Genomic DNA, 26,898 nt, shown 5'->3' with positions numbered 1-26,898 from the left:
ACACAGAGAGGCTTGGTGAGGGGTTGACGGCACAAGAATCCCCTTTGACTCTGATTCAGGATCACATGCACAGTGCAAATCTGACACCCAGCAGTCAGAATGGGTCTGGATAAAAACTCGAGAGCCTCCACTTGACTTTGCACTTATTTCCCCAAATGAAAATCACTTTGCAATGCCACTCACCCCTCTCATCTGTGTATTGCAGTGGCAGACATTTTATGAGTGGAGACATCTGAAAAGATAATTGGCCACAGCACTGATAACACCGAGGTTAACTGTAACAGACCTGGCCAGCTTTATCAGCTCTAAATTTGCCTTGGCTCTGTATGAGGCATGGAAGCTGGCCATATCACAGCCAGGGCCTGCCTGCATCAAGCTGGGGCTGGGGTTTGTCTAATTTGAGGAATGTTTTTTCCCATTTCTCCTCCAAAGGCTGATTAATTTACCATGGCACTGCGCTCCGTCTCTGCAGCGCTGGTTCTGTATCATTGGAAATGAAAAGGTTTACTTTGGATGTTGTGATAGAAAAGTGAAACCCTCTCCAGATCACCCAAATATCTTTTTAAAAACCTACACAGCATGCCAACTCAAACAGCTTTAGATTGAATGAATTGACCTGTCCTAAATTTAAAAACCCCTGTACTCCGGTATGATGATAAAACATCACTTTCCAAGAACCATCAAACTCTTTGCCGCTGCCAAGCTGCTGAGGCGAACAAGCTCGCGCGCAAATTCGCGGTGTGATTAATCAGAAAAAACTTGGGAGGAACATACTGCCGGCTGTGCCTCCGCTATCACCACTGTTTTCACTTCCCTGTGTTTGTTTGAATAAGTTAAACTGTTGAACGGAACCATTTGATTACAAAGGCATTGAGCTGGCTCATTAATGATACTCTTAATGGCATCCTCCATCATTCTAGAATCACTATGTTGTTGCACAAGCAGTCAATACACAAGGCATTTCACCGCCTTTATTAAGTTACACTTTACTGGTCTGTAAAATTTGACTGCAGACATTTTATTTGCCACCTCTTGATAGCTGTGGTTGAAATATGGGCAGTGTGGTGCATGGAGGGGCATCTATCTCCCTCTTCAACCTAAGCTTATCTTACAGGCAGTCCCTCGGTAGGTTGTAAATACTGCTGGGACGTCTCCCATCTCCCTCTTTACCCACTATCTGGCTGCCCAGCCCGTTTCAGCCTTCACCCATGTCTAACTTAGTATCCCCGACCATAAAACGGGGTGGACAAGGCTAGCAGGAGATCATTAGTTGTGGTTAGATCAATTATTTTACTGATCTGAGTTGCACTAGTTAGAATGTGCAATACATCTTCATTATAGAAATCATTATAATCTATTCCTCAATAGTGCAGAGCCCGACTGCACCAGCCGTAAATGCATAGCTACAGGATTTTTGATTAAACCCCAAGGTGAAGGCTTAGTTGAAATGAGGTTCATTGGTGATGATACTGCTATTTATTGCCAAGGCTTCTATAGGCAAAGACATTTTAACAATGCAAAGCTTTTTTTGTACCATTGCAAGTGATTTTCATGACAAGTATTCATTTCACAGGAGGCAGCGTCATATTAGCTCTGCTCTGCTATGTAACAACGCACACAAAGACACACAGGCAAAGACAGGCCGACAAACAGACAGACAGGCACATACACACAAAATCCAACTGGGATCAGTTGAAAAACAGGCTCAGGATGCATTATCAAGCGGATTAAGACCAAAACTGATAAACCCTGTAGGCAGAGCAGTTGACAAACAAGTCATCTATTTGTTCATTTAGCCTTCATATTTGTTCCAGTCTTTGTAACCAACAGAGAATGACTATGACACTCATTTCATATCAGGTAACTACAGAGATTGGCAAACATACTCTCCCGCTTCAGTTGCCATCACGGCACTGATAACAACACTCGCTCCCTCAGTGATACACACACAGCACAAGCTAAACATTTTAATTTCAGTGCATCTTGGTGTCTGTACAAGGATCATTAAACTGAGGCCTAATAAATGCAGCTAAGCATGATGGATGGGTGAACAAGTTCATCGTCCTTCCCCTGCTTTGGTGGAGATGAGTTGTTTCTGCAATGCCTCATGTATTGTGACGTCTCCTCTGGTTTCTGGCAGGGAGGGGACTCACTCCACCCCTCGAATCCATCAGGCTTTAGAGGGGGGCTCCATGCAGCTTGTTAGAGTAACACGTATGACCATGTAGGAGCCCTAATGAGCGGAGAGCTAGCCGGGAGAACTATGTCTGGACGACAGAGAACATAAATCTCCTGTCCTGCTCTGTGCCCCCGGGACCGCATGAACACAGAACTGTGCAGGCCTGTGTGCATCCGCAGTATGTGTGTGTACGTATGTGTGCATGCGCCCCTTTGTGCATGTATGTGCCTGTGCACGTGAGAACACACATGATATAGATGACTACAGCGGTATCCTCCTGGGAGTCTCATCTACTGTAGTTGAAAGAAGCAGGTTGTTTGAATTATGATCTAACAATAGTGTTCCTCTCCTACTCTATAAATGAATCCAATACTGGCATATCTATCATAACCACAGGACTACATCCTGGCTCCGTCTATTTGGAGCAAGTTTTGGAAATCAATTCAGCCATACTTTGCTTTGCACAAGCACCTTGCAGGTTATGGTAATTTCCATCTATTTGCAGATCCCCTGTACATAAACTGCAGTCTGTGGCATTGATCAGATCTACCGAATCTCGGCTCTTTCAAGGTGCCTCCTTTCCTTCCTGCCTCCTGAGAGAAGTCTGTCTGCTGAGCTCTCTGCCCATCTCTCTGCGTCTGGGTGATATAGGGTAACATGTAAGCCAGTAGTCTTTTTTCCTCAGACAAGCCTTCCCTCACCTTGCAGGCAAACTCATTGCAGGGTAAGGTGTGTAACGGAGGTATGAAACTCTATTATTGTATCGATTAGTGGGTGAGGTTTACGTCCTCTACTCTGGGGTGGGAGAGTTGATATAGTGTAATTTGATGCCCAAAGTGTGTGTGCAAGTGTGGGTGTCTCCATTAGAGAGATAGGGAGAACCAATATGAACAATGGGCATGCATGTGTACCACAGGAATGTGTATTTGTGTGTGTGGGAGAAAGAGCGTGAAAGAGAGAGAGAGAGAGAGAGACAGTCTATGTGTGTGTTATATAGCCCCAGGGAGCTGCTATGGTCATATTTTAATAACTCTCAGTATGTTGGATTATGTACTGTGGGGCTGTAATATCACACCGTCAGGTCAAATCCCTAACAGATTCTCTGTTAGCTGGCCCTTAGCAGAAAAAAAAAAAAAAAACACATGTCTGGGGACTCGCCAAAACATTGTTTTCAGTTCTGCAGCACTTGTGAAAATGTGAGCTCCCACATGATTCCAGTTCAAAGGTATGCCTCTGCCGTTCTGTCTGCCTCAGCATGCAGCGCTCTCTCTCCTGGCTACAATGAACAGAGCTCCAGGTTTAATAGGCCTTAAGTAGCGCACCCCCTCCGCTGCCTTTGAAGAGCAAACACTCTCGCTTGCACACATGCGCGCACATATACACACACTGCTGTGCGAGCAATAAAAAAACAGTGGAACAGTGGGCTACTTCTCTCACTGACACATCAAAAGGGGAGCTAAGGGAAGTAATGCGTGGAATGATGTGTGTGTAGACCAAGGCCGAGATGCCATTCATGGTTGTAGTGTTGTGGTTTTTACTGCCGGAGGAGGCTGTAAGGCTGTGGCTGGCAAGTTCCATACAGTAGTTCTAACACATGGCCCGGTGCAATCTCAAGAGCTGCTCAAGTGCTGTAATTTAATAAAGTTGGTTACTACAGAGTCTTTTGCTTAGCTGAACAAAGTACAGAGAACCCACTTATATGACAGTTATGTATTTCTGAAAATGGCAGCAATATCGCTCCTCCTAGCAGTGGCCGCAGGGATTATGCCATAAAGCAATAACAACTATAAACATAGCTGAGGAGCACCATATGTTTCTCAGCAAAGGAGAAAAAAAAGAAAGGTGAGATAAAGAAAGAGAAAGAGAAAGGGATTATATGAGAGTTGGGTGCACAAAGTGTGTGTGTGTGTGTGTGTGTGTGCCTGCATGTAAACACATACGCAAGTTCACGTGTGTGGGGATGTGTGTGACTGTGAGCTATCACGTAACATGGGCACTGAAGGAGAAGGAGAAAGTTACAATTAGCGTCCCGCTGAAAGCATGGCCTCATCCTATAAGGCATGTTTATGCTTTAGTCACGCGGTAATTACATGTGTCGGGTTTTGTTTTCTATCGCCCATAAAGAGGAGAACATAATGAGGGAAAAAGCAAATTAGAAAAAAACAAAGACACTACACGGAACTCTTTTGTCTTCAACCTCATTTAGGCCTGGAAAAAAAAACTCTATGGGATTTGAAATGAGAGGAGAGGAAGAGAGAAGAGTTACGACTATAAACAAGGCCTTTGCTGCTCCAGATGGAAAACTTCTGTTACGCCGTAATGAGAATGCATAATGACGCAAACGAGCTTGATATAGCTAGACATTGAAGCACATTCATTTAGGACTATGAAACCAAAACCTATTACAACGTACTTTTTTTTTCTTTTCTCATTTTATTCTGTATGATATCCATTTCGAGCTATACATCATACGAAAATGACTTCGTTAAATGTTTCAGTGAATGTTTCTTTCTTTCTTTCTTTCTTTTTTTTTCCCATCCACTACATCCTGTGGTTGCCCAACAGGGAGAGACGATGAAAAGGCAAGTACAAATGATAAAACAACAAAGAAATGGAGTGAATGTTCCTAACGGACGAGTTTTCAGCAGCTGCATTAACAAGCCTGTTTGATTTCCTTTTCCAAAGTGAAGTTGTCAGCCTTCAGTGTGTCCAGCGTGCTTTGTTTGGGATGTCTAGAAGAGTTGTGTTTTCTGGCACCAGCCGATAATAAATGCTAGAGGAGTGACCTTACGTCTCTCTCCCTGTGTTGCTCTTTGGTCATTCTCAAAACAGTCCCAGAAATCATCCTGAGCTGAGGTCAAGAATCCATCACCAGGGTTTTATAATAACATACATTTACATACTGACTCTGTGAGAAATAGGCCTGAGGGAACAGAGGAGAACTGCCTCTGGTCTCGTGAACCCCTCTCAAAATATTTTCACACAAACCATCTATGCATATTACTTTCAATTTAGCTTCTTGTGAACTAAATAAGGTTAAAATCCTTATACCTCTCCGAGTGTACTTCTTTACATATGCAAATGTGTAAATACTGAATTGTCTGCTTTAATTTTCATAATGTGAAACATGAATGCGTCTTAGATTTGCCTGGTCGATTTCCAGCTTGCAGCTCAAAAACAAAATCCATATTTGGCACAGTAAATAAGAACAAAGATTAGAGTTTTGCAGGGAATGTGAATGCCAGATTACACACACAGTAAACACACACACACACACACACACACCCATACACACACACTCACACACACTTCAATAGACTAGTGCATTGTGAAAGTGTCCTATGATTGTGATTTACTTTATCATGATGATTTTGATGAAAACATATTGCTTTGTCCTTGGAAACGTGGCACAGCAGTCAATACACTTTTATAGACTCAGTTATACTCTCCATTGTGAAAGCGGCGGACTAAAGATGCTCTTCGGCTGATGAAACAATAGAGGGGGAACGTTCTTTTGCCGAGTCGGCGTTATTGGATTTGGATTGTAACATGGTAGTATCAAGTTAGGCTGAGAGGGGGCCTGCAAGTATCACATTGGAATCACAATAGACAAGAGCCGATTGTTATTGCACCGCACTTCCATTAATAATTCAATCATTTGACCCATGACATGATTTCCCGTAAAACAATCTGATCCTCTGAGGGCTGATAGAGATATTTGAAATCTATGTGTGCGCGTGAGTGTGTGTGTGTTTGTGCGTACATGTGTGTGTGTGCATGCACGCGCCTTTGTGCATGGGTCTGTGTGTTTTGACCTTCATAGTATGACACAGAACCAATGCCTGGGGCAAATAGCTACAACTGTAATATTTAAGGAGAGGAGAAGAGAAGAGAAAAGTGGAGAGGAGAGAGGAGGAGAGGAGGAAGACATATACAAGAAATCAGAATCTGGGTACTGCAGTGTAAGTGTGCTGCAGTGTTTCCCTAACTGAGATATGCCTGCCCCAGGGGTGCTCCAACAAGCACAACACAGAAATGCAAGGCCTTACACAAACCATGCACTTAAAACTAAACAGTGCTCTAAAAGTACAAGCAGAAAATCAGCACAGTGTATGCGGGGTGCATTAAATATAACAACACAGCGAATAGGTGAATGGAATAAGCCAGTAATCACATAATACATCGTTTTAAGGATCACTACTGACAGAGAATAAAACCTTTGCTGCTTCAAGATAGGCCTGGCCCAGCACGACGAAACGCATGCACGCACACACTCACAAATGCATGCACGTACACTCAAAATGAGAGACAAATCATCCGTGCATGCACACACACACACGCACGCACGCACGCACGCGTGGGCACACACACACACACACACACACAAAAGCAGGGGCGCCATCTATCAGGCTGCAGACGGGTGCCTGCGCTGGGGAAATCTGTCCTGTGATGCCTGTAAATGAGAGCTGTGGCCCGGCTGTCACATTGGGTTTGGCTGGGACAGAGGAGCTTTCGAGAGGGCTGCAAGGGGCGGAGGACACGGACACTGTGTATGGATATAATGAACTGGGAGATAGTTGGAGGATGGGCTGAGGCTGTGATTCTGTCACAGTTAGTGGGACTTGCTGCAGTTAAAAGGGAGAATGGAGAGATAGAGAGGAAGAGAGAGAGAGAGGGAGAGAGGGAGAGAGAGATGGGGGAATAAAAATTGAGAAGAAAAGAACAAGCAAGGAGGAGGCAAAGGCAATGATTGAGACAGGAAAAAAAAAAAAAACAGAAACACAAAGACAATGAGAGATAGAGAAGGTTTGGAATGCATAATCGACCTGCAGAAAAATAGAGCGCTAATCAGTGTTAGACTAGTGAGGCATCGGCAGTGTTATACCGGAAGAATATTTACTCTAATTAGAGCCAGCTAATGCGTCTCCAGGTATAAAGGCTGTCGGCACTTTCCTCAGAGTAATTAGAAGCACAGAGCATGCATTGTCCAGGAGAGCGGAGGAGAGCTCCCTTTGTACATCATTAACAGTTCACTGACAACAAAAGAGGGAGTTAATAGAATGTAATGTGGTCTCCTCACCCACCCGTTTGTTCAAATGGTCATTAGGGTAATGCAGAATAATCCCTTCCTTCTGTGGTGCAGCCTAAAACTTGGTGACTCCTCCCACCTCCCTTGTGCCCCACCACATTTTTCTATCCTCAACTCTTTCCTCCATTTTTCTCTCTATCCCCCAAGGCGGAGAGGCCTGTGTTGCCTCTGTCCTCCATATCAAGATGATAAACATGATTTCATGGCGCGTTACAATCATCAGTCTTCATAAAACACACGAAATCCTCTATAAAAGAATTAATTCTCCTTTGGCGAGACAGAGCCAAATGTATAGATTTACAATTCCACACTCAAGCCCCCCCCCCCTCCATGTTTTAATGCATCATAAACACTTGGTGTTTTTTGGTCTCTGTTCCAATAAAAACAGAGAGCGCGGGGGTGTAATATCTGGAGCTGGGGGAAATTAAAGCTGAAGTTCCTCTCCTCCTCAGTGCACTCCCACCACACACACACACACACACACACACACACACACACACACACACACACACACACACACACACACACACACACACACACACACGCACACACACAATCAGCAGCCTAGGGAGAAATCTAAGACCACATCTACACCCAGTGGAGGGAACCTGATACAACCACCTCTCCCCCCCCCCTTCCCACATTCCCTCTTTCTCTTAATCATCTGCACACATGCTCTTGCTGATAAATTAGACGAAAGGTTCAGAAAGCTTCTGATTATACAGGAGTAAATGAAGAGTGAAGCTGAAGCTCAAACAAGTAACTATAGAAGGGAAGTCTTTGAGAAAACACGAAGGCTGCATTAGAAAACCTCCGGCAAACATTTTCTTTTTCCATTTCTGCGTCTGCTGCTATTTCCAAAAGTCCTTTCACTGTGCGGTGACAAACATAACCCTACTCACTGGTGGAAAAATAAATCATACTTTCAAGTGAAGACAAATGCCTCATCCGTTGGGAGTAGCTCGAGGCTATAGTCATAATGGCCCCTCTCTCTTTCCCTCCCTCTCTCTTTCTCTTTCTCTCAAGGCAGGGAGTTTCCCAAGACTAGTTTTAAATGTCCACGCAGCCCAGCCTAACTCAGCTAGGTCAATACAGAGCATCAGCGCAGCACACATTCCTTTTCTAAGCCTTATTCCATATTTGATGACGTGTATGTTTGCTAGCGGCGTTGCAGGCCCCGACGGCAAAACTGCTGTTTGGCTGCAACAAACTGGAGAATACACCTCATTATTTAGCGAGTCAATTCTTTGAGCATTAAAACACAGGAATTATGTTCAACACATAACACAAGGTCATTACTCATGTCTGATGTCCGGACTGAGCCATAAAAACATGGATTTCCTAAATACTGCAGACCCTTTTTACCCAGTCTGCTTGGCCAAAGCTCTGCCTTGGCTGGGTCCAGGGCAGGCCAGCTGCAGAAGTCTGTCTCCTCTTCTCTCTCTCTTCTGCTCTGCTCTCAGTGCTATCAGGTTGCCACTCCTCCTCCTCCAGCCCATTACACAGGCCTCTTTATGCTGCGCTAAAAGCTGCTCATGTTCAAACACTCCTGGGAAAAGCTCCTTAAAACACGTCAGGATGAGAGGCCCTGTCTGGTAAAATATTAATAGGAAGTTAATTGGTTGTTAATGGACTGGTGCTTGGGCAGGAATCGCCCTCCATTAGATAGGCCGCAGAAACAACCCATTCAGGGGTGTCAACTTACCACCGACACGATCTAATTGTTTTCCGGTCACTGTAACCATGAGTGTTGGTAACCACGTGTTAAAGTCATTATTGTTGCCTGAGTTTTATGTAACGTCCTGCCAGCTTTATTGCCCCCCATGCCGACGTGCCAACCACACTGAGGCTGGCAGGGTAAGTATTCAGTTACTTTTGGTTTCAACGCTTAATCCGGCTCTCTTCTACATTAAAGCAGCGTTACATCATCTCAAATTAAAAAGACAATTGGAAAGTTAGTCAGTATTTCCTTCTGTTAATCAACAATGCCCACGGCTTACTTTTCTTGATTAGCAGACAAGGAAACTGTTTTAACTTTGCTGTTTGTGGCCTCTATGTTTGTGCTTTCTGTGGTTGTTGTTACCAGACAGGAAAAGTCCCGTTTCTGCTTGAGTAGGCATGTAATATTGATGCAGAACAGACCTTGAGAAACAAAGAAATCAAATGGAATCTAAACTAAGTTCAAATGCCGACATCAACACATACATTTTTGATCACTGCAAACCTAAAAGACGCCATCCCTTTTAAAGGAAGCCACAGGACCATGTGAAGCAGGGAATATATTTAGAAATAAGTGATATTTCAGCATGTCTTTCAATGCCGACTCTGTTCAGCTCCAATTCATTTATGAGAGGGACAAATACGTTGTTGAAAGAGTTTGTTCAGGAAATGGTACTTAAAATGGCAGTGGAGGATTTCCCGGTCTGACTGCTTTTTACAGTGTGGGCTTCTAAATGTACCATAGAACAAAAATAAACCAGCTTTCAAAGTAATGTTATTTGTTACGTATTCCTACTGATGTACAAAAAGGGTCTGATGCCCGCTACATCCAGAGTTTTGATGAATAAAAATAAAAATGCACACAGACAGATATGACAAAATGATAGGACGGCGCTTACAATATTATCTTCCAATCAGGCGTACCTCACACTTCTAAATCATATCTGAATCAGAGTTGTTACTGCACTGTCTATCACAGGATACATTTCAAAACCCCAACCATGAATTACTGTTTTGATGTAAAGGCATTCATTTGTCACTAGGCATCTATCACGCAGCATAACACCCTGCCCAATCTATTCTACAATTCAGTGGCAACTGCAGTGGCAACATGGCAACAAATGCTAAATGTTGTGTGTCCAATTACATTACGAAGCAAATGTCAGTAAATTCAACAGATGCCGTCCTTCTGCTGAGCTTGATTTAACTGGTGTGAATTCCACTACCACCACTAGATGGCACTAAAACATAGGGATCAACGTCATATCAGCAAATGTGCCTGTTTCTAACAGAGGAGCAAATAGATAAAAAACATCTTGTTCTCCACCTCCCATGACCAAGCAGCCCTCTGTGGAATGTCCTGGCTTCTTGCTGTAATCTATTACCTGGACGAGTGGAGACAGATATACTGGAGCTATTGGCAATGCAAGGGTAGATAGAGGGCCAGTCTGTCTGTCTGATGCTTTGCGTAACCTGCCAGTCCATCACTCAGCATTATACACTGTGGAAACACAAAATGAAAACATTCAGCTGTTTCTAAAATAAATCCAGGACACAGAGAAGACCAGGGACATGACTGTATTATCATTGGCAAGCAATTCAAGAGATCACACCTTAAGGAGATTTGAACCAAGTGGAAAATAATGCAATATATTGTGTGCATTTCATTTCACTCTGCTTTCCATTATTTACAGACAAATGTAAACTCAAGCTTCACTTTCTGTTAAACATAAAGCTCGATATGTTGTGACAATTGGGCAGTCTCTTAGCTGGACAAAAACATAGCAAAAAACTGCTCTCAGAGCTTTGCTCAGTGCTTTGGCAAAAACATCGCTTTGTCAGAGTTTAGCTGCAGCTTCAATGAATGCATGATGATACAGAGTATAGCACTTGTAAATAACACTTTTAGCAAAAGTACAACGGTAGAAAAATTACAACAGTGTGAAATGTCCCTTCAGGGAAAAAACATCTCAGATCAAAGTATTACACTCAAAAACAAGCAAACAATACAAAAGGAAAGAAAAATATTGTTACCCATTGCCCCTTGTGTTAATAACTAATAAGTTACTGGGGTCTTATTTGGGTCTTGAGGAATTATTTTTTGTTAATTCATTTTTTATGTTTTTTTTTCCTGTTATATGAGATATGTCCTCCAAAATTACAAAAACATCTTTGGTATCACAACAATATTCAGAATATGCATTTCTGGTGCACACTACAAATTCACAGATCACTTAACATGAATGCAAACAGTTGTAAGAAGACAGGTAAATCAATTTTACAGACTTGTTGATTAACTCCTCTATTCATTTAGTCGACAAACTCCTATGAATATTAGTCAACTAAGAATTTTGTATGGTTGTTGACAGCCCTCAAAAATCTCTGCATATATTTCATTACGGTGTTACACTTACTTTTTAGCATGCATTCTGCCACTGTTCATGAACTATCAGTGTGATGACGTGAACTATATTTTTATTATTGATTATTATTGTAATTGGTGTTTCTGTGTCTATTGTCTTACCTCTCAGGAGGTAATAACCTCATCAGACTGAATTATCATAATTGACTGTGCTGAAAAAAAAAAAAAAAAAAAAAAAAAAAATCTGTTTTGCCAATACACTGACCATTCATGAGCCCATGCAGGAAAATGCATGACAGAAAAAGCTCTACTAAAGAACACTATACCTTTTAAAACATGTAAGCAGCTCAGTTTTGATAGTGAATAGGCAGTAAGAAGTTTGAGTGTATCTGATAGATTGTCAAAGTGTATTCCCCTGTCTAAATATCCACCAATTGCCGCCGTAGACACCAGTGAAACCCTGTAGCTAAACTGGAACTTAACCCCACCAACCGACCAAAAGTGGTCAAAGGTTTGGGTGTAGGAGCTCAAGTGATATATGAGATGTGCTCTAGTTTCTTTTGTGGAAAAGGATGGGCTTGACCATGCCTGTGAGGATCTTGGGCACATATACGCTCACAATCTCTGAGATCATCTCCGGGAAGCTGACACGTGTCTGCAGGGACTGAGCTTGGATGAACAGATCGTAAGTGAACTGGTGTAGCTTCCTTACAATCTGAAAAGAAGAGAAAGACAGAATAAAAAAAGAATGCACACGGATTACATTACAGCAGGATAATAACTTACTACCACCACTGTTATTTTGTGTCTTTTGTTCCTTGTGATTTTGGCTGTCCTTGCTGTATTGCATATTTTGATTTTGTAACTGACTGTTACTGGTTTGATCTGGCTATGTTCATTCTGCAAAATTCTTTTAGACATGCTTGTGATGAAGGACTATATAAAGTACATAATAATATGACTACTACTGATAATAATAATAGTAATAATAGGAAAAATAAATAAATAAATAAACCATGCACTGCACAGGATTGGAATAAAACACATCCAAACAACTAAAATACATGTTACTACTGCTGCTCCTACTACTATTAATTTTATTTATATTGCACCTTTATTAAAGTTACAAATGCTTTATGAAGTTGTAAACTGTGTATTTTAACATGAGCTTTAAGAGGGGCTTTAACAGATGACACAGATTTTGGCTGCCTAAGCTCCACAGGCAGGGCCTTCCAAAGCCTCGGGGCCTGAACTGCAAAGGCCTTATCAACTTTGGTCTTGAGCCTAGATTGTGGAATGGCTGGGAGCGCCCTGCCAGAGGATCCGGGGCTGCGCTCCAGCTAACAGGGTATAAAAAAATTCTCAGATGCAGCTGGGAAGCAGATCTAGCTGAGCCAAAAGAGTGATCGTTTAAATCTTAAAATCATTTAAAAGCAATAGGCAGGCAGTATAAAGAAGCTAAAATAAGAGCAACATGAAGCCATGGCATGTGTTCAGGCTTGGTCGATGGCAGCAGAACCCTGCACAAACTGGAGCTGTGCCATGTATATTGTCAACTGAGACATCAGAGACATTAAAGCAGTCAAGTTAAGATGATATACTGCCAAGTGTATAAGTTTCTTTGTGTCACTGAGAGACAATAAACCTGTAAGGCTTAAAAGTGATGATGGATAGCTGCCCTCGAACCGAACTACAAAATGGTAGTGGCCATAAAATGGTTAAAAATCCTGAGATTGCTCAATTAGTTCACTTCAAGCAGTTCAGTTCTTGGTAGCTAAAACAATATTTCTTTGCCAATTCAGAGCCAGGATATGGTGTGTTTTTGTATGCTAAATGGAGCTGGGTCTGTTACCGGCTGCAGGTAGTCCAGCAGCTGTGTGAGCTGAAACAGTCTCTGTGTGCGGGTGGTCTCTCCGTGGTGGCTAACCAAGCGGTCCAACTCCTTTATGTAGGAGGTCCGCAGCTCATCAAAACATCGCTGGCTCTTCAGGCCCTCCACTGGCACTGTGAACGCAAAGCAAGAACATAACATTCATTCCCATGGACTTTATCCATTCAATCAATGCTCTGGACTAAGGTTACATTCCGCTCTATTCGTATTTCACTGGCCGTGTTGACAGTCAACCTATAATTTGAGACATGGTCCTGATGGACTCACAGATGCTGAAGAGGAGCAGGGCCTTCATGCAGAGGAACTCGTCCTGGGTAACTTGTAGCACGCAGAACCGTTGGGACAACAGCTTCATCCGCACACAGTGATCATACATACTGGACACTTGCATCCTCTGGCTGTGAACAAGGGAAGAATGGGAGAGGAGAAAGCATACGGAGCAGGGAAAACGGTAAGAATAGTGAAGATAAGGCCAGGGAAAAAAAATATAAAAGGAGGAAGACAATTAATGGGAGCGGAAAAAAGAGCGTAAGGAAAGAGGAAAAAGCAGCAGAGGTGAGAAAAATGAGTGAGATGGATAATGGAAAAAGAGAACGAGATGGGGAGGCAGAGAAAAATGAGGGTCAGCAACAAGGGCAGGCGTAGCCATTACCATGCAGGTCAGTAGCAGCCAGCCAGAGTGACAGAGGTCTAATGCAGACAGAATGAGCGTTTTACTAATGCTGCATGAAACATCAGCCAAGTGTAGGCTGCTCAAAGGGCCCTCGGCTTGGTTTAGCATTCCAAGCACTGTCCGCTCTGAACACTGCTCTACTCCGAAGACAACTTACTGATAAGAGGTGGTGGAAATGTTCTTTATGTATGTCATGTAACTTGGGGCTGACAAAACTGTGTTAAGTTTTTAACAGTACAACAAAAAGATAAAAGACAGTAGTTTAGCTGTCACAAACATTTTGATAGATGCTAGAAAAGGTTATGCTGTGAAACAAAAAGAGTCTTAAGATAAAAAAAAACAAATAAATAAATAAATAAAACTCAATGCAGCAGTGGTTCTGATCTCGGGGACTGGTGATGATTTCGCAATGATAAAAAGGAATAAATCATCAACTGAGGTGATCCCTCTACAGCCACATGTAGCAGATCCAAGGGAGAAGGTAAGAACAAAAAAGACTTGTTTACTGCCTAGAATGAAAAGAAGGCTGTTCTTTGTGCAATTTATGTGTATTCCTCTGAAGCTTGTATTCCGCTGTGTGTTTTTCTCTCTAATCATGATGACAGGTGAAATCTCATGACAACCCCAAAAAATTGAGTTGTCATAACAATTACTAAAGCAGCGTGATAAAAAGAGAGATGCTGCTTCGACATAGTGGACAAACATTTATCAACTTTGTTGAGCGTGAAATTAAATGCTAAGCTGAAATATACCAAATGAATTAATTGTGTTATTGACTTACTCATTGAATACCAGGTCTGGAGCGAAGTACAGCATGGAGCTGTTTGTGAGGGTGTAGGACCTCCAGCCCAGAGCAAACACCATCACTCCCATCCATGATGACTGAATCACTGACATCTGATCATCCACATGGAGGTCACGGAAACCTTTAAATAACACTTATTTTACCAAACTTTTGGTCATGCCAAAAGGAATACTATGATGAAACATGACATTACACCACTTGAAAAGTCAATGGAAGACAGTGCGAGAGTTTCCTAGTTAAAGGAGAAAATACAGTGTGGATATCCAAGGCTGGCAATTTTGAACTTGTCACTCTTGGGTTAAATGTGAACACATCCCCCTCTAGTGGCTAATATCTGAAACAGGCTGGCTTACGTGGCACAGTTGGCCTGGTGACAGTGTCTGTCTGACCCTTTAGTAATGCCTTGTTGTGGCTATGACTCGTCCAAATGTTACAGTTTAAATGTCATGAATATCTGGCAATGCCTCTCATCAGTGGGGTAGTGAGGTTTATGGTATGCTGCTCAGTGCTGACAGCGTTGACAGGTGCACCTGGTACAACATTTTTAGATTCTTACCTTTGCCTTTACCACTATCTTACTCAAATTTCAAACAGAGCCTAACCTTGCAGTGTTTTTGCTTGGCATGTCCTTGTTAAGGTGCCACTGACAAATGGTTAATCCAGGCCTGTATCATCTAGGTTGGCAAGTATACAATGACAGGGTCAAGAGCAGACTAGTTAAAGTTGCATAATCCTGGCGCTCTACTGTTTTCCTTGTAAGACTTTAGCTCAGACTAAATTACCTGGTATCGCCTTGGCCCAGCGCACCACATTGACCAGTTGTCTCTCTCCTAGCTCATTGAGGCTGGTAAGTAAGGATGCAGAGCTATCCGGCTGCGCGGGGTCATGTCCTGCGTTGACCACGGTTGGTTCGATGGCCTGCAGAACAGTGAGCAGGGACTGGCAGGAACGCAGGCTTGGGGCAGGACCTTGAGCCAGGGCCTGGGACGATGCTTCAGCCAGAGACACTTCAGAGTGAGAAGCTGAACAACATACCAGCAGAATATTACAGAAATAAATCAAAATTGAACTGAATTTATTGAGGGATAGGACCCTGAGATGAGCCATCTCATCTTTTAAGGTAGTCTTTAAACACAAATTCACAGTGAAATACATCAGACATAAACAAAGGAACATAAAACATATCAAGGCTCTTCCTTAATTAAGCTAGGAACACTTTCCCTAAGATTTTCAGCCTTTGCCTTCATTTGCATAGATTTAAGAGTTTCCTGAGCATCTGAAGAATGTCACAAGAGAAACTGTCGTCTGGTGTGACTCTCCAGTGAAGCGGATTTGGTGCTGCTAGGGCTCACCGGGACACACACATTTGATTGTGGCACAAGTCCCGTAATGGAACTGTCAAAAGCCATTGAGATCGCAAGCAGAAAAGCCAAATTTTTTCAAGTAGAAAAACAGCTCTTCTTTGATGTTTGAGGACAGTTGTAATAACTCTGATGAAATGACAATGGCAACCGCAACCAGAACCGAGCCAGTAATTTTATTTTAGTGTACACATCAAATAGTGGAGGGAGCAAAAAAGCCCTCTTTGATATCTAAGTTCGACAACAACAACAACAACAACAATAATAATAACAAACTTTATATGTATAGCACTTTTCAAAACACAGTTATAAACTGCATTCACAGAACTAAAAAAATTAGCACACACGGTCAGGATAAAAGCAACAAAAGCATAAATAAAACAAAACAAACAAAGAAACAACAAATTTGCTAAAAAGGCCATCCTGTAAGGGTAGTTTTGAGGAGTCATTTAAAGAAGGCACTGAGTTTGCTAACCTAAGTTCCTCAGATAGGGAGCTCCACAGCTTTAATGTTAAGCACCCAGTTTCTGTTTGAAACCTGTAAGTCCAGTTGTAATGCACCATTTAGGACAAGAAATTGTTGGGTAGATTGCCATCTCCTGGATTCCTAGTTGTCAAATGTGACATTCAGGACTAAAAAAAAAAAAAACACTGCAAGATCCATGACAAACTCTCAAACCATGAGTTGCAGAGAGTCACGTATTGCATTCCTAGCTCTATTACCCAGCCTCATAACAAACCCCACCACTCATGTTCAAAACACATCAACTGCTGTGAAGTGACTTCACAGCAAACAAACATTCATGAGTCATGCATCTGTTCCAAGTAGAGATGGGTATCAAGAACTAGTACTGAATTGGCACTGCTTTCTGACTGATCAGTACCGAAACACTGATAAGCTCCTGAACAAATGGTACTGCCATCGGTATTTATGCAATGCTAATGCTAACAAACTGCAGACGTCAGGTGATTACGTTAGATTTTAGGTTGATTACGTTCTGTGCTCTCCAGTCTGCAAGGGGAAGGGCAATGCTCTCTCTCCGGCTATGCTCTTTTTAAACGTCAAATACACCGGTAGAGTGCTGGGCAGGCGGAGTTGGTACTTTTGAAACACAAAAATCAGCCGGGTCATGCACCACTTGCCCTGTTCGGGCGACGTGGTGAGAGCGGCACAGACGTCACAGATAGACACAAAGGCAAAAAACACAAAGCACCCGGGATGACAGCCATGGGGAATTTTGTTTTGAAAAGTATTACCTGAAATGTAATCAGCTTTACTGACTGTGTTTAAATCTGAAAAGTTAGGTGATACAATGGACATTTTGTTTAGAATATGGCTCTTCAAATATTGTCTGTGCCATTTCACGTGGAATCCAATCATGTGATTTCGATGCAGGCTGATGGCTTGTACTCAATTTCTGTCGTGCCCACTTACATAAAAACTGGGTACCAAATCAAGTGCAACCTCTCTCTCTTTCTTGCGCCCACACACATGTAAAACCCTTGCAAAGCTGGAGGGAAAGCAACACTAGTGTATCAAAACAGCTGTTGAGAAAGCACAACATTGACATGCAGAAATTAGCAGCTTTCAGCTGCTTTACTCGCCTCATAGCCCCCTCACCATCCCATCCTCAGGTGAGTTCATTTAGGTTGAGCTATTAGCTCAGCCAAATGACAAATGACAGCTAACCATTTAGATAAGCCTTCATCTTTCCGTTTCTTGTTGCTGAAGAAATACCTTCTCTCTCTCTAACTGCCCCCCCATACTGAGAAAAAAAAACTTTATTAAATTTTAAAGATATTAGATTATTATTATTGTTAATACTACTACTACTACTACTACTAATAATAATAATGATAATGATAAAAGAGGGCAAAAGCAGTAAAGATTTTCCCCTTTCCCTTGCGTTCCTTATTATTTTTTTTTCTTTTTTGTGCAAAAACTAAAATAACCAATAAGAGTACTAATAAAGTACTGAACCCATGAGTAGTATCACTAAGAGTGGTCATACTGATAAGATCATCATGATACCCATCCCCAGTTCCAAGAGATGCAAGCTCAGTACTGAGTAGTCATGTCAGTGGCGCTTGAGTAACTCACCCTGAGCCTCAACAGCTGTATTCCCTTGTTCCAAGATACCATCTTTGTTCGCAGCCCCCTCTCCTCTTTCTCCATGTCTCCACTGGGCCTGCGACTGCTCCTCCTCTCCGTTCCTCGTCTGACTGGCTCCCTTCAGCCTACGACCTAGAATCCACAACAGACATGATGAGCACAAGAGAAAAAGATAAAACAAGAGAAGAAGCCATAACTTCAGATTGTTTTCTCGGCTGATTATGGCATGAGTGGCATGGAAAGTGTGACCGTACATGGGAATTCTTAACCAGCTCATACCCTGGTGGGAGGGTTCCTGATAAATTTTTTGCCATTGTGTTTAAGAACTTTCTTTTGGCCTTTGCTGAAATACATTTGTAACTGTGTATTTAAGCTGGAACATTTGATCAGTACATTAATGTGCAGTGAACCTAATGTATCTGACCCCACTAACCTCTCAAACTTTTCAAATATATACCATGAGTTTTTCTCTTTTTCATTGTCCTCCCTCATTTTATCTTAATTAGGAGTTCTTCACCTTTGAGACTCATCCCGGACAAGAAGCACCTCTTTAAACGACATGAGGCACAGTTCTTCCGCCTCAGCTTATCGATGGTGCAGTCATTTCGGCTGGCACACAGGTGGTTCTGCTTACCTGAGGAGACACACACACACCCAGACACACATACGGGTCTTGGGGAACAAGCAGGTACTCCAGCAATGCTTAAGTTAGCGCTCATAGCAACAACATGTGGGTGTTAACTGATAACAAATAACTAAGCCTCATAATTTGCGGTCACTGTGCCCTGCCTGCATGACTGAGCAAGGGAGTGCGTGGGCATACACAGTTGAATAAGCAGGCCAGTGACTGAGTGTGTTTGCATGTGTATGTAGTCATGTCAGTGTATTTGTATGTGCGTGTGCGTGTGTGTGTCAAACCCACCTGCAGCAGCCCTCTTGAAGAATACCTTGCAGCTGCCACAGGTGACTGCTCCATAGTGACAACCTGAAGCATCGTCACCACACACCTGACACACTCTCCGGTCAGACAGGTACATACTCATACCTGGAAACAAACTCCCATACCTGGATACACAGATAAACACACAAGTATTTTGATACAATTGTCTACTATGGATTATCCCTAATCCATTTGTCTGTCATGCACAATATCTCCAATCCCACTGATCGGATTAAAAAAAAAAAAAAAAAAAAGAAAGACAGAAAGAAAAAAAAGATATATGTTGCTTGGTTGTAGCCTTTTCAAAATGACACTGACTGTCCTAATGGGATGTTTATTCATGTACTTAATTATTTGTTCAATCATGTGTTACGCAATACACCACTGATCTGATTTTGAAAGAACCTGATGATGACTAGTGCTGGGTATCGATTCAAATTTCAAGAATCAATTCGATTCAGATTCACAAGATTCAGAATCGATTATCATGATTCAATCCGATTCGATTCGATCTGATATTGATTTGGTTAGTTTTATTAAAAAGCATTTTGAGCTGTTACTGAATTACATGCCTGTCTAGTTATGCAACACATTAATACTTGTATTATGTCGTGTCATTTGACAACAAATTAATATAGGTATTGATAATTAAAATGGCTGTAAGACTGGTTAAAATGGCTAAGGCCACCTTTTGTAGCCCAAAGGAGATATGTTGCTCAAACACTTGGTATGTTGTGTTAGTGTATGTTTATGAGTTACAGAACATAATAAATTATCTTGCAGGAGTAGATGTTTACCAGTAAGCATGAGTCAAATAATTTAACAATATGTTAAATTATTATTTGTTTTAAAAAAGGTAAATTACTTATCAAACAGACCTAACAATTCAGCTACCAGTGAATGAGCAGTAGTATGCCTGTGATAACACGGATTGAAAAATAAGCCAAAGTGATACCTCTTCTTTGAATAGACAAGCTAAGCCAGTGTGCTGCTGTTAGCCAGTGAAAATAGAGCGGAGTGGCGACTCTTCGTTTTGTTACACAATCTATGTCAGTGCGTTGCTGTAGCCTGGAAAGTTTCTTTGCCTTTTGGACTTGTACGGTGCTGGTGCAGTTGTTGTAATATTGTTTTCTTGGTGGTGCAGGTGCAGGTGAAACGACTGGAGGGGTTGTGCCACCCAGATTTGCTTCCCTCCATGTAATTTTCCCCAGACATACGTTCATATTCCACACACAAACCAAAAACAGCATATATATATATATATATATATATATATATATATATATATATATATATATATATATATATACATATCTTTGGGCGTACAGATCGATCCATGGGAATTTAAATGAAGATCGATTCAAAATCGGAGGATCAATCTTTTCAACACAGGTCTAATGATGACGCATCGCACTGCTGCGTTTTAGTGTTCCTTATCGCACTAATTAGCCCCAGGAAGACCTAAAATTCCAGCTCATATTTTTAGCTGGACCACATGGCCCTAGAGACACGAGTGATTTGAAGTTAGATTGAGTGAGCATGTTACACGACTGAATGGCCAACCAACGATGTCACCAGTAAACAAGGATGTGGACTGGCAGAAAGAGTGGCAACGAGTACAACCAGGAAATGGCAAGGCAACACTCGTGAAACTTGTATTGTAGTGTTTTTTCCTACACTAATATTGTTCATGTGATGCAACCATTTAGACTTGGTCTTGTTGATTTTTTTGAATACAAAACATGGGTGTAGGGGTCTGATAAGGAAGGGAGGAAAAGGTCATCACGATCAGAAGTGACTGGCAGAGCTTCACTGTGAGGAGGTACTACTATCTGCAGTGGAAAACAAAATCCAGGAAAGTAAAGTGAGTAGAGTTGAGTACAGCAGACTCAAGCTGAGATGGAACCATGTGGTGAAAACACAGCTTTGGATACTACCGAAGGCTAAAAACTCCTGACTTCATTGACCAGACCATTTTGTCTATCCATTGATTGCAGCTCATTCCAAATTTATTGCACTCTAAGAGTGGGGCAGTGTAACAGTCCATCATAGAGAAGAGTAGGAAAAAAACAGTTCTCCATGCTCTGAGAGGCATGAGGGAAAACGTGCAGTGAGAGCACCCTAAATCACTCTGACAAAACACTCAATACAGAGCGAGTCTTAGAGAAACGAGACAGCTGCAGATAGAAACAGATGAAAGGGGAAGGGGAATTAATAGATAATTAGAACAGTTACATTTCAAACCTTTTTTTTTTCAAATCAAACATCCCAGGGTATGAGTGGAAAGTATTGTTCATGCAATTGCATTTATCGGCTTTTTTTTTTCCCCCACTCAAACACAGCTTAACCATGTCATGTGATAGGCTACTTCAGTACACTTTTAACAACTAATATTACTGGCACCTCTACAGATAATTGTAGATGGACATCTCGTATCCAGGAATTCACATTACAGACACTACCACTGACTATCCCTGTAAAACACTGCCCACAATTTCACACATTGACCATACATGGTCCCGCCATACACTAGGTTTTGACTTAGTCTTGTTTACTGATTGGCATCATCATTTATCGGGATAACACTCTTACTGATTGCCATTTTAAGATGGAGCTGGTGTGTACTGGTAACCTACTTTGTTGTACCACAGAAAGGAAATATTGGGTTAAAAATGAGAATCAGGAACATATTTGAAGTCCATCTGGTTACACAACATGATGTGTGCAGAGAGTGAGAGGGGAACATAAAAGATTACTTGAAGCATCTTCAGGGGCCACGGCTCTCCTGCTGACCCCGTGCTTCACCTGGCAACACTGCTTGTTTGTCTATCAACTGGCAAATGCTGACTGTTAGTTGTTCATTTGACTCTAAGTGAATACTCTGACATCTGATACTATGAAACATTTAAAATGTCATTCAAAAGCCGTTGGATTACGTTTTATTTTGCCACACTTGGTATGCAGCATGATACGCTCATACTTTGCCGAATGACTTTAGACCGACAGACCTCCTGTACCCTCCACAGCCATTAGCCTTGCGGCATTAATGCTTTCATGCACTTTATCCTTTGTTTGCTTTACTAAGTCCTGGTACCCCACTAATGCCCCTCCCCACCGCCTACCATCTGTGTGTGTGTGTGTGTGTGTGTGTGTGTGTGTGTATGTCTCTTTGCTGGAATATGAATACCTTGCTTGAGTGTGGCTGTTTTCCTCCCAGGTTTCCCCACCCACTTCCACTGGCCAATCACCCCCATCCTCTTCATCCCTCCCTCTCATCATCATTGCCATCATCCCCACTGCCCTGGCGCTTGCTGCAGCTCTGTGGCTGATCATCATCCCGTGATGCTACGGCTATGTCGCCTGCCTCCGTCGAGACCCCGTAATGCTTTTGTTGTCTTATTTTGTCTGCTAGTGTATTTTCCTTTGCATTATGACTGTATTGTCTGTAATTTGCTCACTCTGTCGGCACCTATTGCACACCTGTCTGGCAATGAAGGGTTCTCCTCTCTCTGTATCATCTGGGGCTTTGGGGGAGTTTTTTCAGGTGTCATCCTGTTTTGTTTGTTGTAAACTTGTGGGCATGTAAAGCCCATTGAGACTGTAAACAATAATATTGAGCTTTCAATAAACTTGAACTTAATAGTGCTTACATCATGTCTTTGTAAGTCTATGGACGAAGTTTTAATTCACCAACTCCATTGCCAGTAAACTTGATTTAATACAATCTGCCTATAAAAGGCACCGGAGCACAGAGGATGCTGACCTCACTATGCTTGACAGTTTTAAAGACCATCTCTAGAGCAATCAAAAGGTTATGTCAGACTTTTGTTTTTACACTTACAAATTTAATACAATGAGAACACATATTTGATTGCAAAGATTATCTGATCTCAGTATTATGTTATGGATAAAATTTCCCTCTACTAGGCCACAGAGGGTCTGCAAAAATGGATTTATTTCTCTGTGGATAATTGTTAGAACAAGAGCTCCCCAGAGTTCTGTAATAACCCATTTTATTTTCTATGTATACCAGTGAATTTATGCTACAAAATAAATGCTACTGTTTATATAAATATGCGGAAGACATGGCTCTAGTTTGACTTTTACACACTAAGCACATTTACATTAACATACCTCAATCATGCTACTGCTCTCCAGACTAGTGTCACAATAACGTACCTCAGATAAATCCAGATAAAAATAAAGAACTGAGCAGGATATCACTATTCTGATGCAATTAATATTATTATTTAGTATTTATAGTTATCTATAGTAACATTCCAGGACAGTAAATTGAGTCTTTCTATGAATGCTGATTATATTTTTAGGAAATACATGCAACATGTTTATCTGCTTAAATAACCCAACAGTTTTGGAATAAATCAACAAATTTTAAAAGTAGCACACAAAACATTAATTAAAAGTGTGCTGCTATACATTAGTGAAATGGTATGGGAATTTAAACAGGGAAAGGTCGTAAATGTAGCCAGTAAAATAATTATCAGACCTCAGGACCAGATGGGGGCTCTATGGGAACAGAGGGTGAGGAGGAAAGCTCTGTAAATCACACAGGAACCCTCACATCTGCTCTTCTCCAGGTGAAAAAGACCTCAGGAAGACGGTATAGGATGACTTTGGCAAAAAAAAAAAAAAAAAAAAAAAAAATGCATACAAGAGGTCATTTATTCCACATAAAATTAGGTGCATGCATAGTATTTGGGGTCTGAGGTGCTCCTCTGCTGATGATGTCAGATGTTGTGATGTCGTGATTTCTATGGTGTGTATCAATGCCTTATGTTTTATAAGTAGGAGATGTTTAATGCTTAAAATGTAATAACTGGTGTTTTGAATGTCTTTTTAAAATTGCTTTTTATTCTTTCTTTTTTAAACAAACCACCAAGTGAGCCAAAGATAATTTTCCACTTTGGTGGACAACAATGTTGTTGGATCTTATCTAATCTACTACTGTACTACAGTGCCCCAACTGTGAAACATTCATAACAATTTTACCTTAGGCTTTTAGTAATTGCTATGGATGAATAAACAACCTCCCCACACACCCACATACAAACCATCTGTACTGCAGTGTAAGAGTTAAAATAACCATCAGATTTAGGCCACTAAGTTTGTCCTCTGAGTTCATTGGGCTGCATCCAATTTAAAAGGAGTATTGCCATTCCCCTGACTGATATTCTGTGATTCATACAAGATAAGTCATTCCACAGTCACTGATGCTGATGGACAACAAATCTGCGATTAGAGGATTTTAGAGTATAAGCCTATTAAAGGTTCATGGGTATCAATAAAAGAACATCCAGCGTATTTTCTCCCACTCCAAACACAGGATCTGCAACAGGTGCTGTATCTCTTGTTTATGGTGACATTGACAGATTAACTCACATTGTGTTTAAGGTTAGCCCCAGGATAAATGAGGACAGTTCATTCAAGTAAAGGAAAAGGCAGAGTTTGATTTATCCTGGTTGTGTGTGAAACACCCCTTGGCCAAGGCCAAGAGACCTTGGTGCTGTGGGAGTACAAATAATTTAATGCTGATAGGGTTGCACAAATTCATGTAAAGTCAAACAGAGAATGGATTTATAATATAAGTCATTGCAAAAAACAGTAATTTTTAAGTGGTCTGCTGGATTCTGAATGGTGTGGGCTACCTTCATAAACAAAGGTCAATCCTATGTGCTCTGCAGCAGAAATCACACAATCAGCTAAACACACTTTAGGGGAAAACTGCCTGTATGAGGGAGTGCCAAATCCCTTCAAGGTAAGATGGAAGTGGTGATCACTAAACTTGCAGCTTCACAAATAAAGTTGTAAATATAGACATGACAGATCCACACTGGTTACACTGTTGTCTTTTGTTTTTTGGTAAATCTGTGTTATTTGGGCTCTGTCTGGCTATTACATGATGATAAATAGGCCTTACTATCCACTCAACCTTGAAGCCTACAATTTGTTACCATAACAATGACCAGAATTACAAGCCCAGTAAGATGTAAAAGGAAAATGGAAAGTAAAGTTAACACGTGCACCTTTTTTGTTTTGTCACAATCACAAAAAAAGGGAAATTCCTTTGCTAAACTTTTGTCTGGTTTACGTGCATTGTAACCTGAACTGTTGTTTATGAGAGACCTTGGCATTTACCTGAAACTCACGTCCGCATAGTGCTCCCAACCGGCAGGTTCGGTCTTGATAGTGGAATAAGTGGTGTGTGTTTGAGGAAAGGCACTGGTGTAACTTTCCACTTGGCCATAGCTTTGTGCCATTCCCACGCGCATCGCACCTTTTCCAGCGTCCTGGCTGTCGCTGTGAGAAGCACAGTAGCACTGCTGCCTGGATCCAAGTGAGGCTTGTCTGTCATTGCAGTATTTACCAAACAAATTGCGTCCGTCGGATCCACCTTTCTCTGTCTCTGCGCGGCTGCTGTATATGCGCTCACTGACGCACCATACACCCGCCGTATCTTTGAAAAGTGCCGGATCTGCAGAATATGTAGAGTACGGCTTAAAGGGTAGGATCTCGTCCATCTGAGAGGGCACGGGCCGCCTTTCCACAGAATTCAAAAACAAGTTGGGGTCCTTGCAAACGTGTCGGGCTACAGCCGCCGGGCTGTGCGTCACGTTCCGTACGCCGTCCACTTCGCTCGACCGGAGCAGGTCCATGCAGCTCACCTGATAGAAGTCATGACACACCTTGACAGCTTCTTCTCCTTTTGGGGTTTCTTCACTTGGTAAGTGCCTGGTCACTCCTGAGGTCATGCTTGCAGGCGCTTCTGACTCGGGCGCTTCAGGGGGAGTGTTTTCCAGAGTGTGGACGCACTCTGAATAGGAGCCGCTGAAGCACTGATTTATGTTGTGCTGAGAGGACTCTGAATCCAAGCCCAAGGATACCGACACCGCGTTGCACAGCTCGGTGGTGGTCGGACACGCGCATGTGTCCCCGACACCTTGCCGGTCAGGTTCATTAAGTATTGAACAGTTTGGAGTCTCATCTAGTCCGGATGCGCTCGCGCTGACAGACATCTTGCGACGTTACAGTTTCAGTAATTTTTGTTGCACGGTTAACACCCTGCCAGCGGCGACCTGTTGGTCAAACGAGACTCCGGCCGTAGGCTATTTCGTCTTGTTACTCTGTGGCGTAAAAGCGAGTTTGTGTCGAGGAAGGGGCGTCTTCTGTGAGTGGACTGCTGAACTTTCCGGTCCTCTGCTCACTCCATGCACAAGTTCAATGTGACCTCTCTCAAACTCCGGCTCACTTTCAAAACCCGTTTTCGGTGGCAGTTTTGCAACAGCGCCGCAACTGTTGGCATGCCGAGCCGTGTAAGCTATACTCCTGACAACAGCCCCGAAATGTCACTTAATATCTCAATTGCAATCCAAGCGCCGCGCCCCCTCCTGTTATTCCGCCGCAAAGTTGTTGAGACAAGCGTAATCTCGCGTTGGCTTAACCCCGAGGCCTCGCGAGACCGTCTTCCAAACTCACTACTGTACTTCTAATCAGCAACTTTCCATTGTCCTTATCGTAAAGTTGAATGGGAATTAGAGAACCAGTAGACCTGGTGTATTTATTTTATGTCACTGAATTATTGGTCGGATTTTTTTTTTCTTCCAAATCTAAGCGTGATTTTGGAATGACTGATGACATGAATGTGTATGTTGCCGTTTATACTGCACAATAAATTGCCTCATTAGGTAGGCTGAAGTCTTCTATGATCAATTTAAAGGCATTAGATGAGAAGCCGCTTAAGTCTGTGG

General features: G+C 42.1%; 1 protein-coding gene across 2 annotated transcripts; it reads right to left on the bottom strand.

Annotated features, from left to right (window-relative positions):
- Positions 1 to 10,549: 10,549 nt before the first annotated feature.
- LOC115366223 (androgen receptor-like) lies at positions 10,550 to 26,534 on the bottom strand. Of its 2 annotated transcripts, none has more exons than XM_030061572.1 (9): positions 25,289 to 26,534; positions 19,115 to 19,257; positions 18,710 to 18,826; positions 18,181 to 18,324; positions 15,501 to 15,740; positions 14,695 to 14,839; positions 13,508 to 13,638; positions 13,202 to 13,353; positions 10,550 to 12,064 (listed from the first exon to the last, which is right to left on the bottom strand). In XM_030061572.1, exons 1-9 carry the CDS (start codon positions 26,164 to 26,166, stop codon positions 11,900 to 11,902), a joined length of 2,115 nt encoding a protein of 704 aa, XP_029917432.1. In that variant the 5' UTR covers positions 26,167 to 26,534; the 3' UTR covers positions 10,550 to 11,899. The 2 variants fall into 2 exon arrangements, with proteins under 2 accessions (XP_029917432.1, XP_029917433.1); XM_030061573.1 differs by having other exon boundaries at positions 15,501 to 15,710.
- Positions 26,535 to 26,898: the final 364 nt, after the last annotated feature.

This window comes from Myripristis murdjan, chromosome 10 (genome assembly GCF_902150065.1).
Source record: "Myripristis murdjan chromosome 10, fMyrMur1.1, whole genome shotgun sequence".
In the NCBI taxonomy this organism is placed as follows: Eukaryota; Metazoa; Chordata; class Actinopteri; order Holocentriformes; family Holocentridae; genus Myripristis; species Myripristis murdjan.
The sequence above is the reverse complement of the archived record's forward strand: the minus strand, read 5'-3'. Positions and strand labels throughout refer to the sequence as shown.

What these genes read in the sequence shown, in the direction of transcription:
- LOC115366223 (XM_030061572.1), bottom strand. Translation starts at nt 26,166, where the DNA reads ATGTCTGTCAGCGCGAGCGCATCCGGACTAGATGAGACTCCAAACTGT. An exon ending in TACAGCTGTTGAGGCTCAGG is followed by an intron (nt 15,741 to 18,180) that starts GTGAGTTACTCA and finishes TATGTTGTTCAG; the next exon opens with CTTCTCACTCTGAAGTGTCT. An exon ending in CCTGCTCCTCTTCAGCATCT is followed by an intron (nt 13,354 to 13,507) that starts GTGAGTCCATCA and finishes TTGCGTTCACAG; the next exon opens with TGCCAGTGGAGGGCCTGAAG.